At 49.9% G+C, this 13,697-nt stretch overlaps 2 protein-coding genes across 2 annotated transcripts; one reads left to right on the forward strand and one right to left on the reverse strand.

The window, feature by feature from the left end:
- Positions 1–4,566: 4,566 nt before the first annotated feature.
- Positions 4,567–7,307, forward strand: LOC107111409 (olfactory receptor 51L1-like). Its single transcript, XM_015412377.1, has 2 exons — positions 4,567–4,586; positions 6,371–7,307. The coding sequence occupies exons 1-2, from the start codon at positions 4,567–4,569 to the stop codon at positions 7,305–7,307; spliced, it is 957 nt and encodes a 318-aa protein (XP_015267863.1).
- A 5,205-nt stretch (positions 7,308–12,512) lies between these two features.
- Positions 12,513–13,469, reverse strand: LOC107111410 (olfactory receptor 51G2-like). The gene has a single exon (XM_015412378.1). The coding sequence runs from the start codon at positions 13,467–13,469 to the stop codon at positions 12,513–12,515; it is 957 nt and encodes a 318-aa protein (XP_015267864.1).
- Between the last annotated feature and the right edge of the window lie 228 nt (positions 13,470–13,697).

Raw genomic sequence — 13,697 nt, forward strand, 5'->3', positions numbered from 1 at the left:
TGTGTTAGTGTGTGACTATATTTTGAGAAGTAAGCAGCAGAAAATGTAGCTGTTAGATGTTCTGTTATTTTGCAGGTTCCCTGTATACCTTTTACCCTTAGAAATAAAGGTTTTTAAAAGCAAAGAAATATCTTCTTTCCAATAGAGCTTTCCAATCCATTGACACTCTGAGTAATTTAAATACTTTTGACTATTTTTATGACAATGATAAGAGCTGTTCTTGAAAGGGCAGCTTCTGTCAGAGCTCTCTCAGCCCCACCTACCTCACAGGGGGTGCCTGTTGTGGGGAGGGGAAGGGAAAGGAGTTTGGAAGCCACTCTGAGACTCCTTTGGGTGGTGAAGGGCCACGGGGTATGAATCCAATCTCCTCCTCCTCCTCTTCTTCTTCTTCTTCTTCTTCTTCTTCTTCTTCTTCTTCTTCTTCTTCTTCTTCTTCTTCTCTCTACATTTTGGACAATTCACAGACCCGACCGTCTCTTTCATGGCGATGCCAGAAGGAAACGGGAAGCCCTGCCCATCTATCATGACTTGATTCAAGCAGAGCTGTAAATCGAAGCCTGTGTTAGGAGGGCCAGCCCTGGTTCACTACCTGTCGTGGGATCTTTTTAAGTGACACGGAACTCTTCGTCAGGCTGGATGCTTCAAAAAATGAAAAGAATGAAATGTTGTTAGCTGCCTTGAGCCGGTTCTGTGGCAAGGCGGGATAAAAATGCAGTGGAATATGCACATGTAGGATTGCTGGAACAGAGAAGTGTACATTAAGGGTGTAAAGGTACCGGCTGGACATTAGGGTTTTTTTTAATAGTCAGAGGCTGCGGTCACATGGAGCATTAGCCACGCTACAGAGAGAGAAGATAGGCGGATTTTCCGGGTGCGATCACACCGCAACATCTGGGAAGCGTAGAGCTCCCGTGGCGAACCCGAGGCTTCCCGCTGAAGATGCGGAGTTAAAAACTAGTACCTCCAAGATACTAGTTTCCGGAAACCACGGGGCAAGGGCTGGCGTCTGATCGCATTTCGGTGGTGGTATCCGGCGCCCGCCCATGTCCCTTCGCAAACAGGGTTCCCCCCCCCCAAGTCTCCACAAGATGCGCACAAGCACCCAACGGCGCATGCACACAAAGAGGAAAGTGAAAGTGCCGTTTCGGCTTAAAAAAAAATTAAAAGACCCCGTTTGTCACGGCAGCGGCGCCTAGCCATTGCTGGTGAGATTGCGCCGCGGCGCTTCTTTGCCGCGCTGCAGGATCGTCGTGTGATCGCCACCCTCGTTTACCCGCCGGCACCGAGGGACAGACCCGTGGTGTGCCATCGGCGTGTCTGATCGCGGATCAAACTGCGGCGGGGCAATTAGCCACGCCTCCCCCCCCCCCCAATATCCGGCCCGTGTGACCGGGGCCAGAGTTGTGCAAGAGTGGAATCAGCTGCCTGGGGAGGTGGTGAGATCCCCCTCCCTGGCCATCTCCAAGCAGCAGCTGGATGAACCCTTCTCAGGGATGCTCAAAGCAGATCCTGCACTGAGCAGGGGGTTGGACTAGATGGCTTCTAGGGCCCCTTCCAGCGCTGTGATTCTGTGGTTCTAAGTAATGACGCGGGGCTTTTTTCCCCTGGGGGAATGCACTGGAATGGAGTTCCAGAACCTCTTCAACAAAATTCTTTTAAGAAAACGTTTTAAACTCCATGAGTTTTCAGTATACAGATTGAAAACTTCATTTCCCTCTTGAAAGTTCTGGCACCCCTTTTTCCAAGGAAAAAAGAAAAGAAAAGCCCTGGTAATGAGACTTTTCCTTTGGAAGCCCCCAAGGGCACCGTTCTGGACCTGAAGCCTCTCCCCGGATCCACACCGCTCTCTCAAGATCTGCTGCTCTCCAGGGCTTCTCCTGGGCATGTCGCCAGCTCGCTGCTAGACAGATGCAGCCGGTGGGGATTCATCCATTACTCAGACAATGCCTCCCTCAAGGGAGTCTCCGGATGCAATAAAACCACCCTTGCGGCCTCTACAGCTACCGGAGGGAGCTCTGGGCAAGCGGCAGAACTATCAGCCGGGGGACTGGATGGGAGAAGAAACCCTGGCTCACCTGCCTCCACTCTCAGCTCAAAGGGTAAGGAGCAGAACACCTTAGAGCAGTGGTGGCGAACCTAGGGCACAGGTGCCAGAGGTGGCACTCAGAGCCCTCTCCGTGGGCAGGCGTGCCATCGCCCCAGCCAGGCCCAGACCATCATTAAAGTGTCGAATTCTCTGCCAAATAATTTTAAGTAAATGAAAGCATCTGGGATTGCTTTCCTTACTTTGTTTGGATCATCTTAAGTTAATGTATGGGTTGTTTTTTCTAAAGTAAAACCTCAGTATTCAGGGACCTTCTGCATGCCAGAGAGATGCTCGACCGCTGAGCCACAGCCTCTCCCTTATCGTGTATGCGTGCTTCTCATTTTTATTACCCAGATGTAGAGCTCTGCGCTTGCCTCTGCATCTTATTCACATCTGCCTGCTTCCCTCACCATGTCTGAAAGGCCCTTTTCCAGGATCGTTCAAGAGCCACAGAATTCAGAAGGGGGGTGGTGCTTTCATCTCCCTTTTCCCCCTGTTGCATCTAAAAGTAAAGAGGCTTAAACAGGTCCTACAAAATATTATGTACCTGGCATGAAGTCATGTAGATCATAGAATCATAGGATGTTAGAGTTGGAAGGGACCTTGCAGGTCATCTAGTCCAACCCCCTGCACTCTGCAGGAACACAGCCGAAAGACAGCCCTACACACCTACAACATACCCAAAAGATGGTCGTCCAGCCTCCGCTTGAAAACATCCAGCGAAAGAGCATCCACCCCATCCCGAGGCAGACTGTTCCACTGCTCAACCACTCTATCAGTTAGGAAGTCTCTCCTGATATTTAGCCGGTAACGACTCCCTTGTCATTTCCACCCATTAGAGCTTGTCAACATCCTTCCTAAAATGTGGTGCCCAAAACTGGACACAGGACTCCAGGTGAGGCCTGACCATAGCAGAATAGAGTGGAACCACCACCTCCCGTGATCTGGACACTATGCTTCTGTTACTGCATCCTAAGATTGCATTAGCTTTCTTCGCAGTCACATCTCACTGCAGGCTCATGTTTAGCTTGTGATCAACCAGAACACCCAGATCCCTTTCACAGGTGCTGCTGTCAAGCCAAGTCCCTCCCATTCTATATCTGTCCCTTTGTTTTTTTTGTACCTAAATGTAGGACTTTGCACTTATCTCTATTGAAATTCATTTTATTTGTCTCTGCCCACTGTTCCAGCCTATCTAGATCATCTTGAATCCTGACCCTGTCTTCTTCAGAATTACCAATCCCACCTAGCTCCGTGTCATCTGCAAATTTGATAAGCATTTCTAACCTGTGTTAGTATTTACTAATATATGTAATGTGTGCTAATATTTATGCTTGGGCCGCATAAATGTCCTTTCCCCCCCTATCCTCTTTCCACTGGCTGTTCGCCCCCGGCATCTGCAGATGTCATCTTTAAAGTGCTCAACAAATATCCATCCATCCATCCATCCATCCATCCATCCATCCATCCATCCATCTATCTACCTATCTATCCATCCATCTATCTTCTATCTTTCTATCATCCATCTATCATCCATCAATCATCCATCTATCATCTATCTATCTATCATCTATCTATCTATCTATCTATCTATCTATCTATCTATCTATCTATCTATCTATCTCTATCTATCTATCTATCTATCTATCTATCTATCTATCTATCTATCTATCATCTATCTCTATCTATCTCTATATCTATCTATCTATCATCTATCTATCTATCTATCATCTATCTATCTATCATCTGTCTGTCTGTCTGTCTATCAATCCATCCATCCTCTGGAAAATAATGTCCATATATGTTTGAAATCAGCACCCATTCTTGCATATTTCCAATATACTTCACGTTAGATTTATAATTCTGTTCAAATTCTGAGAGATAAGATTTCACTTCTGAATAATTTTCATCTGTGCCTCTTTTACGGTGGAAATCGCCATCAAGTCACAGCCGACGTCTGGCAACCCGGAGGGTTTTGAAGGCAAGAGACGTTCAGAGGTGTCCAGCCATGGCCTGCCTCTGCCTTGCAACCCCAGACTTCCTTGGTGGCCGCCCACCCAAGTACTAATTAGGAGCAGCCCTGCTTAGCTTCGGAGATCTGAATCAGGCTAGCCCTGGCCGTCCAGGTCTGAAGTGCCTCTTTTAGGTTGTAGACATTTAAAAAAAAACCAAATAGACCTAGAGTTTTAAAAGCTAGATTCCATTCTCCCATTTTTAGCTACAAACTGAAATATTTCTGTCACGGTTGCTTGCAGGGATCCATCTCCAGTAAGATTATTACACATTAAGTTCCTCTGAATTTTTCCTCTAGATGCATCTGTCATGGCTCAGGTGGGGTGTCACCTGATGCTGCCACCACTCTGGTTCCAGAGCAACCTCCCAAGACCTTCTGATCTCCCTTTTGGCCAAATAATAGGCATGAGGACCAGGCAGAGTGAACAGTGAAAATAGTTTATTGTATAAGAGGTCGAACAAACAAGATGCAGAAATATAACAGTAAGTGGGTGAAAATAAAATAAATCAAATTCCCCAACGCGTCTAAATATATACTGTCCCCAGCTCACTATTCCAAGTGACACTAGACTACTCACCCTTCCCTCAGGATGAGGGTCTCTCCCCTGCAGCAGCCTTTCTTCTGGCTCTGCCGTCTGGAAGAAAGAACAGCTTTTCCTGCTGCACCAGATCTTTTATTCCAAGCCCTCCTCTTTTCGTATTGGTCAATTTTGCTCCAAAACCTCTCAAAGGTAGGCTTACCAAGTCCCCCCGGGGGGCAGGTAAACCCCCGCAAAGGTCCATCAGAGGCTATTAGCCGCAAGGTATTGATAGGGACTCTCGGTCTGGGGCAAAGGATGCTCTGTACTTGTCGTGCTTGGGGGGGGGGGGCAACAGTGGGAGGGATCCTACTGTCCTGGCCCCACTGCTGGCCCTCCTGATGGCACCTGGTATTTTTGGCCACTGTGTGACACAGAGTGTTGGACTGGATGGGCCATTTGGCCTGATCGAATATTGGCTTCTTTTATGTTCTTAACCACTGTGAATCTATGAAATTATTGATACTAGCACTTTATTCTATTTATGGTTTTGGCACTGTTTAATTGTTATATGTTGTTCCTAATCTATTTTAGGTGTACTGTAAACACTTCTAGGTGTTTTATGTAAACCGCCCTGAGCCAGCTTTGGCCGGGAGGGGGGTTTGGAAATCTAATAAATTAAATCAAAATCAAATCATATAGGAAGACAACAGCTGTGTCTTCAACTTTTTGGAAGGCAACGGCTGTGATAAAGTTATCACAGCCATTATCTTCCAAAAATTGCCCCAGGGGTTATCTATAGGCTTCTGACCATGGGCAAAGACTTCTGACCATGAGTGCATGCTGGGATTTCACTATTTTCATCCTCCAGAACGACTGACCACCACCACCTGGGAGGCAGCCTCTGAAAGCCTGTGTGATGCAGGGGCCAGCGAGACAGGTTAGGCTCTGGGAGACCCAGGTTCAAGTCTCCCCTTCTGCCACGGAAGCCATCTGGTGACCTTGGGCCAGTCACAGACTCTCAGCCTGACCTACCTCTCAGGGCTGTTTTGAGACTATAATGCTGAATGGGAGGAAAGTGGGTATAATTTCCCCTCAATTTCCAGGGCTGGCTTTGTGGGGCAGAACAGGTATCTTCTGATGGTTTGATGGGTTGGAGTCCAAGTCTTACGAGGAAAGGCTGAAAGAGTTGGGTCTGTTTAGCCTGGGAAAGAGAAGGCTTAGAGGGGACATGACTGCAGTCTTCAAATATTCAAAGGGCTGTCTTGTAGAAGATGGAGCGGATCTATTCTCTCTTGCTCCAGATTGCAAGACTAGATCTAGTGGGTGGAAATTACAAGGGAGTCATTACCAGCTAAATATCAGGAGAAACTTCCTAACTGTAAGAGTGGTCGAGCAGTGGAACAGACTGCCTCGGGAGGTGGTGGAGGCTCCTTTGCTGGACGTTTTCAAGTGGAGGCTGGACGACCATCTTTCGGGTATGTTGTAGGACTCTCTTCCGGCTCTGCTCCTGCAGAGTGCAGGGGGGGTTGGACTAGATGACCTGCAAGGTCCCTTCCAACTCTAACATTCTATGATTCTGTGCTCTGTGTACAGAGCTTATTGATTAGGGCTGAAGTCTACATGGTGTTGACTGATACATGATTTGCTGTTGGGTCCCTGCATTGCACTGAAAGCGCCATTGTTTTTCCTGTCCAGAAGCTTGTGTCTCCAGCCTACAACGAGATCCCATCTGGATCATGTCGCCACTTAGCAACAGCAGTGGCCCGGTCTTCCTGTTGATGGGATTTCCAGGGCTGGAGATGTACCACCCCTGGATCTCCATCCCCTTCTGTTCCATCTACCTCATGGCACTGCTGGGGAACAGCGCCATCCTCGTGGTCATCAGGACCAACCGAAGCCTTCACGAGCCCATGTATGTCTTCCTTTCCATGCTGGCCCTGACCGACCTGGGCTTGTCTCTCTCCACGTTGCCCACAGTGTTGGGCCTCTTCTGGTTCAACATCCGGGAGATCGACTTCACCGCCTGTGCTGCCCAGCTCTTCTTCATTCACACCTTCTCGTTCATGGAATCCTCAGTGCTCTTGGCCATGGCCTTTGACCGCTACGTCGCCATCTGCAGCCCGCTGCGGTATACCAGCATCCTGACAAATCCGGTGTTGGTCAAGATTGGCCTGGCCATTGCTGTAAGGAGTTCAGCCATTGTGCTCCCCACACCCTGGCTGCTCAGGAGATACAGGTACTGCAAGAGGAACTTGCTTTCCCATTCGTTTTGCCTGCACCAAGATGTCCTGAAGCTCTCGTGCTCCGACTCCAGGGTCAACAGCATCTACGGCTTGTGCGTCGTCCTCTCCACGTTGGTGATCGACTCTTTGCTCATCCTGCTGTCCTATGTGAAGATCATCAGGACCGTCACGGCCATCGCCTCCAGGGAAGAACGGTCCAAGGCGTTCAACACGTGTGTCTCCCATATCTGCGTTGTCTTGATCTTCTTTATTCCTGTGATTGGGGTGTCCATGGTGCACCGTTTTGCAAGGCACAGCTCCCCCATTGTCCATATCCTCATGGCTGACGTGTATCTCCTTATTCCTCCTGTCCTCAACCCCATTGTGTATAGCATAAAGACCCAGCCCATCCGCAAGGGGGTCCTGTGGGTATTTGGCAGGAGAAGGAACACCCATTTCCGGTGAGTTTGACCCTCTTGGTTTCCATGGGCAAATCTCAGGCCAGGCTCCAATGAATCCCTTGCTCGAAAGCCAGTCGAGTCCGACTCTAGGGTTGCGGTGCTCATCTCCGTTTCAAAGCCGAAGAGCCAGCGCTGTCCGAAGACGTTTCCGTGGTCATGTGGCCGGCATGACTAAACACTAAGGTGCACGGAACGCTGTTACCTTCCCACCGAAGTGGTACCTATTTATCTACTTGCAATGTCTTGCTTTCGAACTGCTCGGTTGGCAGGAGCTGGAACTAGAGATGGGAGCTCACTTCGTCATGCGGCAACTCGGGTCTCTACCTACCCACAAAAACTTGTGGGCAATCAATGAAATTGTTGAGCAGTCAGGTTAGAACTGATAAAAGGAAGTCCTTCTTCACCCAAAGAGTGATGAACACGTGGAATTCACTGCCACAGGTGGTGGTGGCGGCTACAAGCACGGACGGCTTCAAGAGGGAATTAGATAAGCATATGGAGCAGAGGTCCATCAATGGCTATTAGCCACAAGTTATAGATAGGGACTCTGGAGCAGGTGATGCTCTGTCTTCTTGGTACTTGGGGGGGGGTCAACAGTGGGAGGGCTTGTAGTGTCCTGGCCCCACTGGTGGACCTCCTGATGGCACCTGGTGTTTTTGGCCACTGTGCGACAGAGTGTTGGACTAGATGGGTCATTGGCCTGATTCAACACTGGCTTCTCTTGTGTTCTTATCTTCCTTCCTTCCTTCCTTCCTTCCTTCCTTCCTTCCTTCCTTCCTCTCTATTTTGTTTTTTGACCATTCACAAATAAAATGTCAGCTCGAACAACAGTCAAAACATTCCAGCAATGGCAACTCTTGAAGGAAAATGGAGTGATTTCACATTGCTGATGGAGTTGTATTTCCTGTAGGGGTAACTGTGATCCCTTGTGTGTGTTTTTTCTGCAGCAGTAATGCCGGGCCAAGGATACCCCTTGTCTCTTAATTCAGTCAGTGAGACTCAGCATCTGGGGATGGTCCCAATCCTGGACTTGATTTGTCCCCACCTCCAGTCTCCATTGCCCTACGAGGCGGTAGAGTTCCTGGGCGATACTTACCATGGCAAGCCAAGGTATGGCAATAGTCCCAGAAGTCCCGCCTAGCAGGGAGGAAGGCAATGGCCAAGGCTGCGGTAGCACCACAGCCCCGGAAGGGTTAGGCAACCAGCAGGAGGGAAGAAGAAGAAGAGGAGGAGGAGGAGGAGGAGATTGGATTTATACCCCGCCCTTCACTACCCAAAGGAGTCTCAGAGCGGCTTACAAACTCCTTCCCCTCCCCCTCCCCACAACAGACACCCTCCTGTGAGGCGGGTGGGGCTGAGAGAGCTCTTGACAGAAACAGCTCTTTTTCAAGGACAGCTCTGAGAGAACTTGTGACTGGCCCAAGGTCATCCAGCCAGGTGCAAGCGGAGGAGGAGCGGGGAATCGAACCCGGCTCTCCCAGGTTAGAGTCTGCGCACTTAAGTACTGCACCAAACTGGAGATGGTAGCGGGACTCTTCTGAACTTCCAGATCAACATGAACATGGCTTATACAAGACTGTTTCTTGATATAGCCCATTCACTAGGATCTAGAATAGCAGCTACAAGGCTAAAAAGCCGACATGGGGGCTTCTAAAAAGAAAATGACAACGTCCTCCACTCTACGGCAAATGACCCCAACGTAGACTAGAAGAAGAAGAGATTGGATTCATACCCCATGGCCCTTCACTACCCGAAGGGGTCTCAGAGCGCCTTACAAACTCCTTTCCCTTCTCCTCCCCACAACAGACAGACACCCTGTGAGGTAGGTGGGGGCTGAGAGAGCTCTTGACAGAAATGGCCCTTTTTCAAGGACAGCTCTTGTCAGGACTACGGCTTGCCCAAGGCCATCCAGCCAGGTGCAAGTGGAGGAGTGGGGAATCAAACCCGGTTCTCCCAGATTAGAGTCTGCGCATTTAACCACTACACCAAACTGTCTCCAAACAAAGAGCCAAACACCAAACACCAAACAAAGAGCTGGTGGCATCGGTGCCTGTGGGGAAAGGGTGGGCCCAGGGGAGGCACCTGCAGGCTAGATGTGGGGGGGGGATTCCAACGCAGCTGGCCTCCTGGGCTAGACAACTGGAGCCCGGCAGGATATCCAAGGAGGACCAACCAGGGGGAAAGACAGGAGGAAGGAACTCATTCAGCCCTTCTCCAAGAGACCAGCTCACGGGGAGGGCAGGAGACTGGGGGAGGCTGGGGAAAAGGCGGAGCCAAACCCAACCCAGACCCGATGGTGGATGGGTGGGTGGCAGCTGGCCCAGCCAGGGGGGAGCTTCACAGCCTGCTGGGCCCCCCTCTGTACCGCAAACGTAGCTCGTGTGCTCCCAAGCCCAAAAAAGAACAACACGAGTAAAGTACCAGTGAGGAGGAAAAATTCTTTGTATTTATTGCACGGAATACGGAAAACAGAGCTGGGCAACAGGGGGCTGCCAAAAACAACTGCTTTCTGAATAATACAAGGAAGAACATAAGGTTTTATACCCAAATGACTTATGCAAAAAGATAACATACAGGGATCTTCATCGGCACAAACAATAAGGCACCATTTTAGTCAGCATACATTCGTTGGTCGGTTCCAATAAAAGGTGTCGCCAGAGGTCATTTCGGGGGGGTCGTGGGGGATCGCAGTTCCCCCGGGTGAGGTACGGGGGGCGGGGCACATGACGAAGCCCCGCCCCCTGCTTCCGGCCACCCCGCTTCCGGCCCTCATTCAGCCAGGTGGAGGCAGGAGAAGAGGGAGGGTAAGTTGCTTCCTCCCTGCCTCTCCCCACCCCTGCCTGCCTGGGGCCAGAGGGGGCCTTCGCAGGGCTTCCTTGCACTCCTGCCGGCCTTGCAGGTCCGCCGCCGGGCCCCTCATGGGGCTCGGCAGTGGAGCTGCAAGGCCGCCGCCGGCGGCCGGGACCGTTGGGGGCGGGGTGTGTGGCCTTATGGCACACTTCCGGTGATGTCAGGGGGTGTGGCCTCATGACACACTTCCAGTGATGTCAGTGGGTGTGGCATATGCTAATGAGTTATGCTAATGAGTTCCCCTAGCTCTTTTTCTATGAAACGACCCCTGGGTGTTGCTATATTATACCCTAATATAAATATAAAATGTCTTAGCCAATATTCTATTGTTTGTTCTACTTAAGACAAAGAGGTCTTCAACTTTGACGAAGGATCCTTCATACCCAAGCGAAAAGGGTTGTTTTCAGATAAGGAGCATAGGACCCTCTTGACACAGACTCTCCAAGACCTTGTATGAAAAGTAGAGGCACGTGAACCTTACACTACAAGCAAGACTTGGGTAAATACATTCATTGTCTAACTCATCTTTCCCTTGTCCCAGTAGTACCATAGTCAAAGTTCATTAAGGTAGCCAGACTTCTAAACCACTCTTCCAGCCAAGAGCTCTGATAAGAAAATAATGTTTACTTTCTGTGAGAGTTAGAACATAAGAACATAAGAGAAATCAATGTCGGATCAGGCCAATGGCCCATCTAGTCCAACTCTAGAAAGCTGGATTAGAAGGAAGGCTGAGCGCCAAATAATAGATGCTTTCGTATTATGGTGCTGGAGAAGACTCTTGAGAGTCCCTCCTTGGACTGCAAGAAGATCAAATTGGTCAATCTTCAAAGAAATTGACCCTGACTGTTCCCTGGAAGGCCAGAGACTGAAGCTGAAGCTCAAATACTTTGGCCACCCAATGAGAAGGGAGCGTTCACTGGAGAAGATCCTGATGCTGGGAAAGACTGAAGGTCAAAGAAGAAGTGGACGGCAAAGGATGAGATGGTTAGACGGTGTGTTATCAATGCAATGAACATTACATTGAGCAAATTCTGGAGCACGACGGAAGACAGGAGGGCCTGGCGTGATGGGGTCACGAAGAGTCGGACTCGACTGTGGGACTGAATAACAACAACAACAAGTGTTGTGTCCACTGACCGCCACCTGAGGTCAGCACACACACCTGAGCTTCAGTCCTGGACAACAATGGGGACTAGGATCCTAGCCCTACACTGAGGAACCAATGGGAACCATGGCGGGAGATTCAAACCCACCAATGGTTCCCATTGGTTCCTCAGTGTAGGGCTAGGATCCTAGTCCCCATTGTTGTCCAGGACTGAAGCTCAGGTGTGTGTGCTGACCTCAGGTGGCGGTCAGTGGACACAACACTTGTTGTTGTTGTTATTCAGTCCCACAGTCGAGTCCGACTCTTCGTGACCCCATCACGCCAGGCCCTCCTGTCTTCCGTCGTGCTCCAGAATTTGCTCAATGTAATGTTCATTGCATTGATAACACACCGTCTAACCATCTGCTAGCAGAAACTGCTGCACCTACAGAAAGAACAGGTTATTGAATACTTGAGTCTCAGAGCAGCTGACAAACTCCTTTCCCTTCCCCTCCCCACAACAGACACCGTGTGAGGTCAGTGGGGCTGAGAGAGCTCTTTCCAGAACTGTCCCTGAGAGAACAGCTCTGAGAGAACAATGGGTTGCCCAAGGTCATCCAGCAGCTGCAAGTGGAGGAGTGGGGACTCAAACCTGTTTCTCCTAGATTACAGTCCGCGCACTTAACCACTACACCAAACTCGCTCTCCAGTCTTGATAGGCTGATGGTCTGATAAGGCAGCTTCCTGTGCTCATCCCCACCACTTGAGATACATCGCAAGGAAATCAGCAATCTCAGGAGTTAAACTCAAGTGAAAACAGGCACACTAAGATAGTGAAGCTCAATTCAGAACCACGTTTCAGTCTCCAAAGAGTAAGATCAGAATATGGAACATCTTCTTCAGCAAACTGGGCTAAACCCGAACACACTGACAACAAAATAGAAATCTTTCACGGAATGACAAGTTGGGATAGACCACTCAAGCTGGCTGTTCTAATTAGACAAGATCAACAACAGAAGACAAGACAAGATCAACAACAAAAAAACAAAAAGGGGGAAAGTTGGAAATTCCCCCCCAAAGTACACCAAACGCTGCTCTGACTACAGTGCTAACACAGATCATGGGGGGCAATCTTGAAGGATGGAAGTCGGCCGATGCCCGCTCCTTCGAGAGATTCATTGCCAGGGCTGGTTGTTCACTGGCTTAGCCCCAATACAGAATTAGGCTGCAGAATCCTGACTTGAGAAGAACACAGACATGGTCAAGATGTTGGTTCTAAGAGGCTTCCCTTGACCCTTTGTCCTTCCAGAACGTTTTAACGATCCGTGTTCTAATTTGTTTAGTCTTCACGCTGTACACAATAGGGTTCATCAGGGGTGGCACCAAAAGGTAGACGTTGGCCATGAGGATGTGGACCACTGGTGGCGCACTTTCCCCATACCGGCGGATCATAGAGAGGCCAATCATGGGTGTGTAAAAGGTGACCACGGCACAGATGTGGGAGACGCAAGTGTTCAGGGTCCGCAGTCGCTCCACCTTGGAGGCAATGCTCAGCACCATTTTGAGGATCATGATGTATGACGCCATGAGCAACACAGAGTCGACAGCCATGGAGGAGAGCACCACCATCAAGCCATAGATGCTACTCAATCTCCTGTCAGAGCGCACCACCTTCAGAATATCCTGGTGCAAACAGAATGGATTGGAGAGCACGTTTGTTCTTCCGTACTGCATCCTCTTCAGGAGGAAGGAAGTGGGGAAGACAAGGAAGGCAGCCCGGAGGAGAACCCCCACCCCAATCTTGATGATGGCGTCGTTGGTCAGGATCATGGTATATCTCAGTGGGTTCCGGATGGCCACCAGGCGATCAAAGGCCATGGAGAGCAGAATGCCTGACTCAACGATGGAGAAGGTGTGGATGAAGTACATCTGGACCAGGCAGGCGTCAAAGGGGATCGGGCGGCGGTTGAACCAGAGGACACTCAGCACAGTGGGCAACGTGGCAGAAGACAAGCCCAGGTCTGAGAGGGCCAGCATGGAGAGGAAATAGTACATGGGCTCATGGAGGGTCGGGTCTGTCCAGATCATGAAGAGGATGGTGCAGTTCCCAGCGATGGACACCAGGTACATGGAGCAGACGGGGATGGAAATCCAGACGTGGAATTTTTCCAGCCCAGGGAAGCCCGTCAGGAAGAAAGCTGGGGGACCAAGAGATGCATTGGAGGACAACATGGTAGTCTTCCGTGGAGCTCCCTCTGGAAAGAAAACAAAATGTTGTGGTTATTTTGGCAGCCCGGTCCTACCTTCTGGATTTGATACTCCAGCCAAACAAACGTGTGAGCATCAGAGCCCGAATAAAAAATAAAGGCATAGGCATCTTCCTCCCCACCCCCAAAGCATCCAAAAGTCTGTTCCCTGACCACAAATATCTCCTGCTCTTGTCTTTTGGGGAGGGGGACC

The sequence above is a fragment of the Gekko japonicus genome, unplaced genomic scaffold (genome assembly GCF_001447785.1).
Source record: "Gekko japonicus isolate JY-2015 unplaced genomic scaffold, Gekko_japonicus_V1.1 scaffold5027, whole genome shotgun sequence".
In the NCBI taxonomy this organism is placed as follows: domain Eukaryota; kingdom Metazoa; phylum Chordata; class Lepidosauria; order Squamata; family Gekkonidae; genus Gekko; species Gekko japonicus.

Bases quoted from the DNA above. Each gene is read 5' to 3' on its own strand.
- LOC107111409 (XM_015412377.1), top strand. From the start codon at position 4,567: ATGCAGAAATATAACAGTAA. The intron at 4,587-6,370 runs GTGGGTGAAAAT...GTCGCCACTTAG, and splicing joins ATGCAGAAATATAACAGTAA to CAACAGCAGTGGCCCGGTCT.
- LOC107111410 (XM_015412378.1), bottom strand. From the start codon at position 13,469: ATGTTGTCCTCCAATGCATCTCTTGGTCCCCCAGCTTTCTTCCTGACG.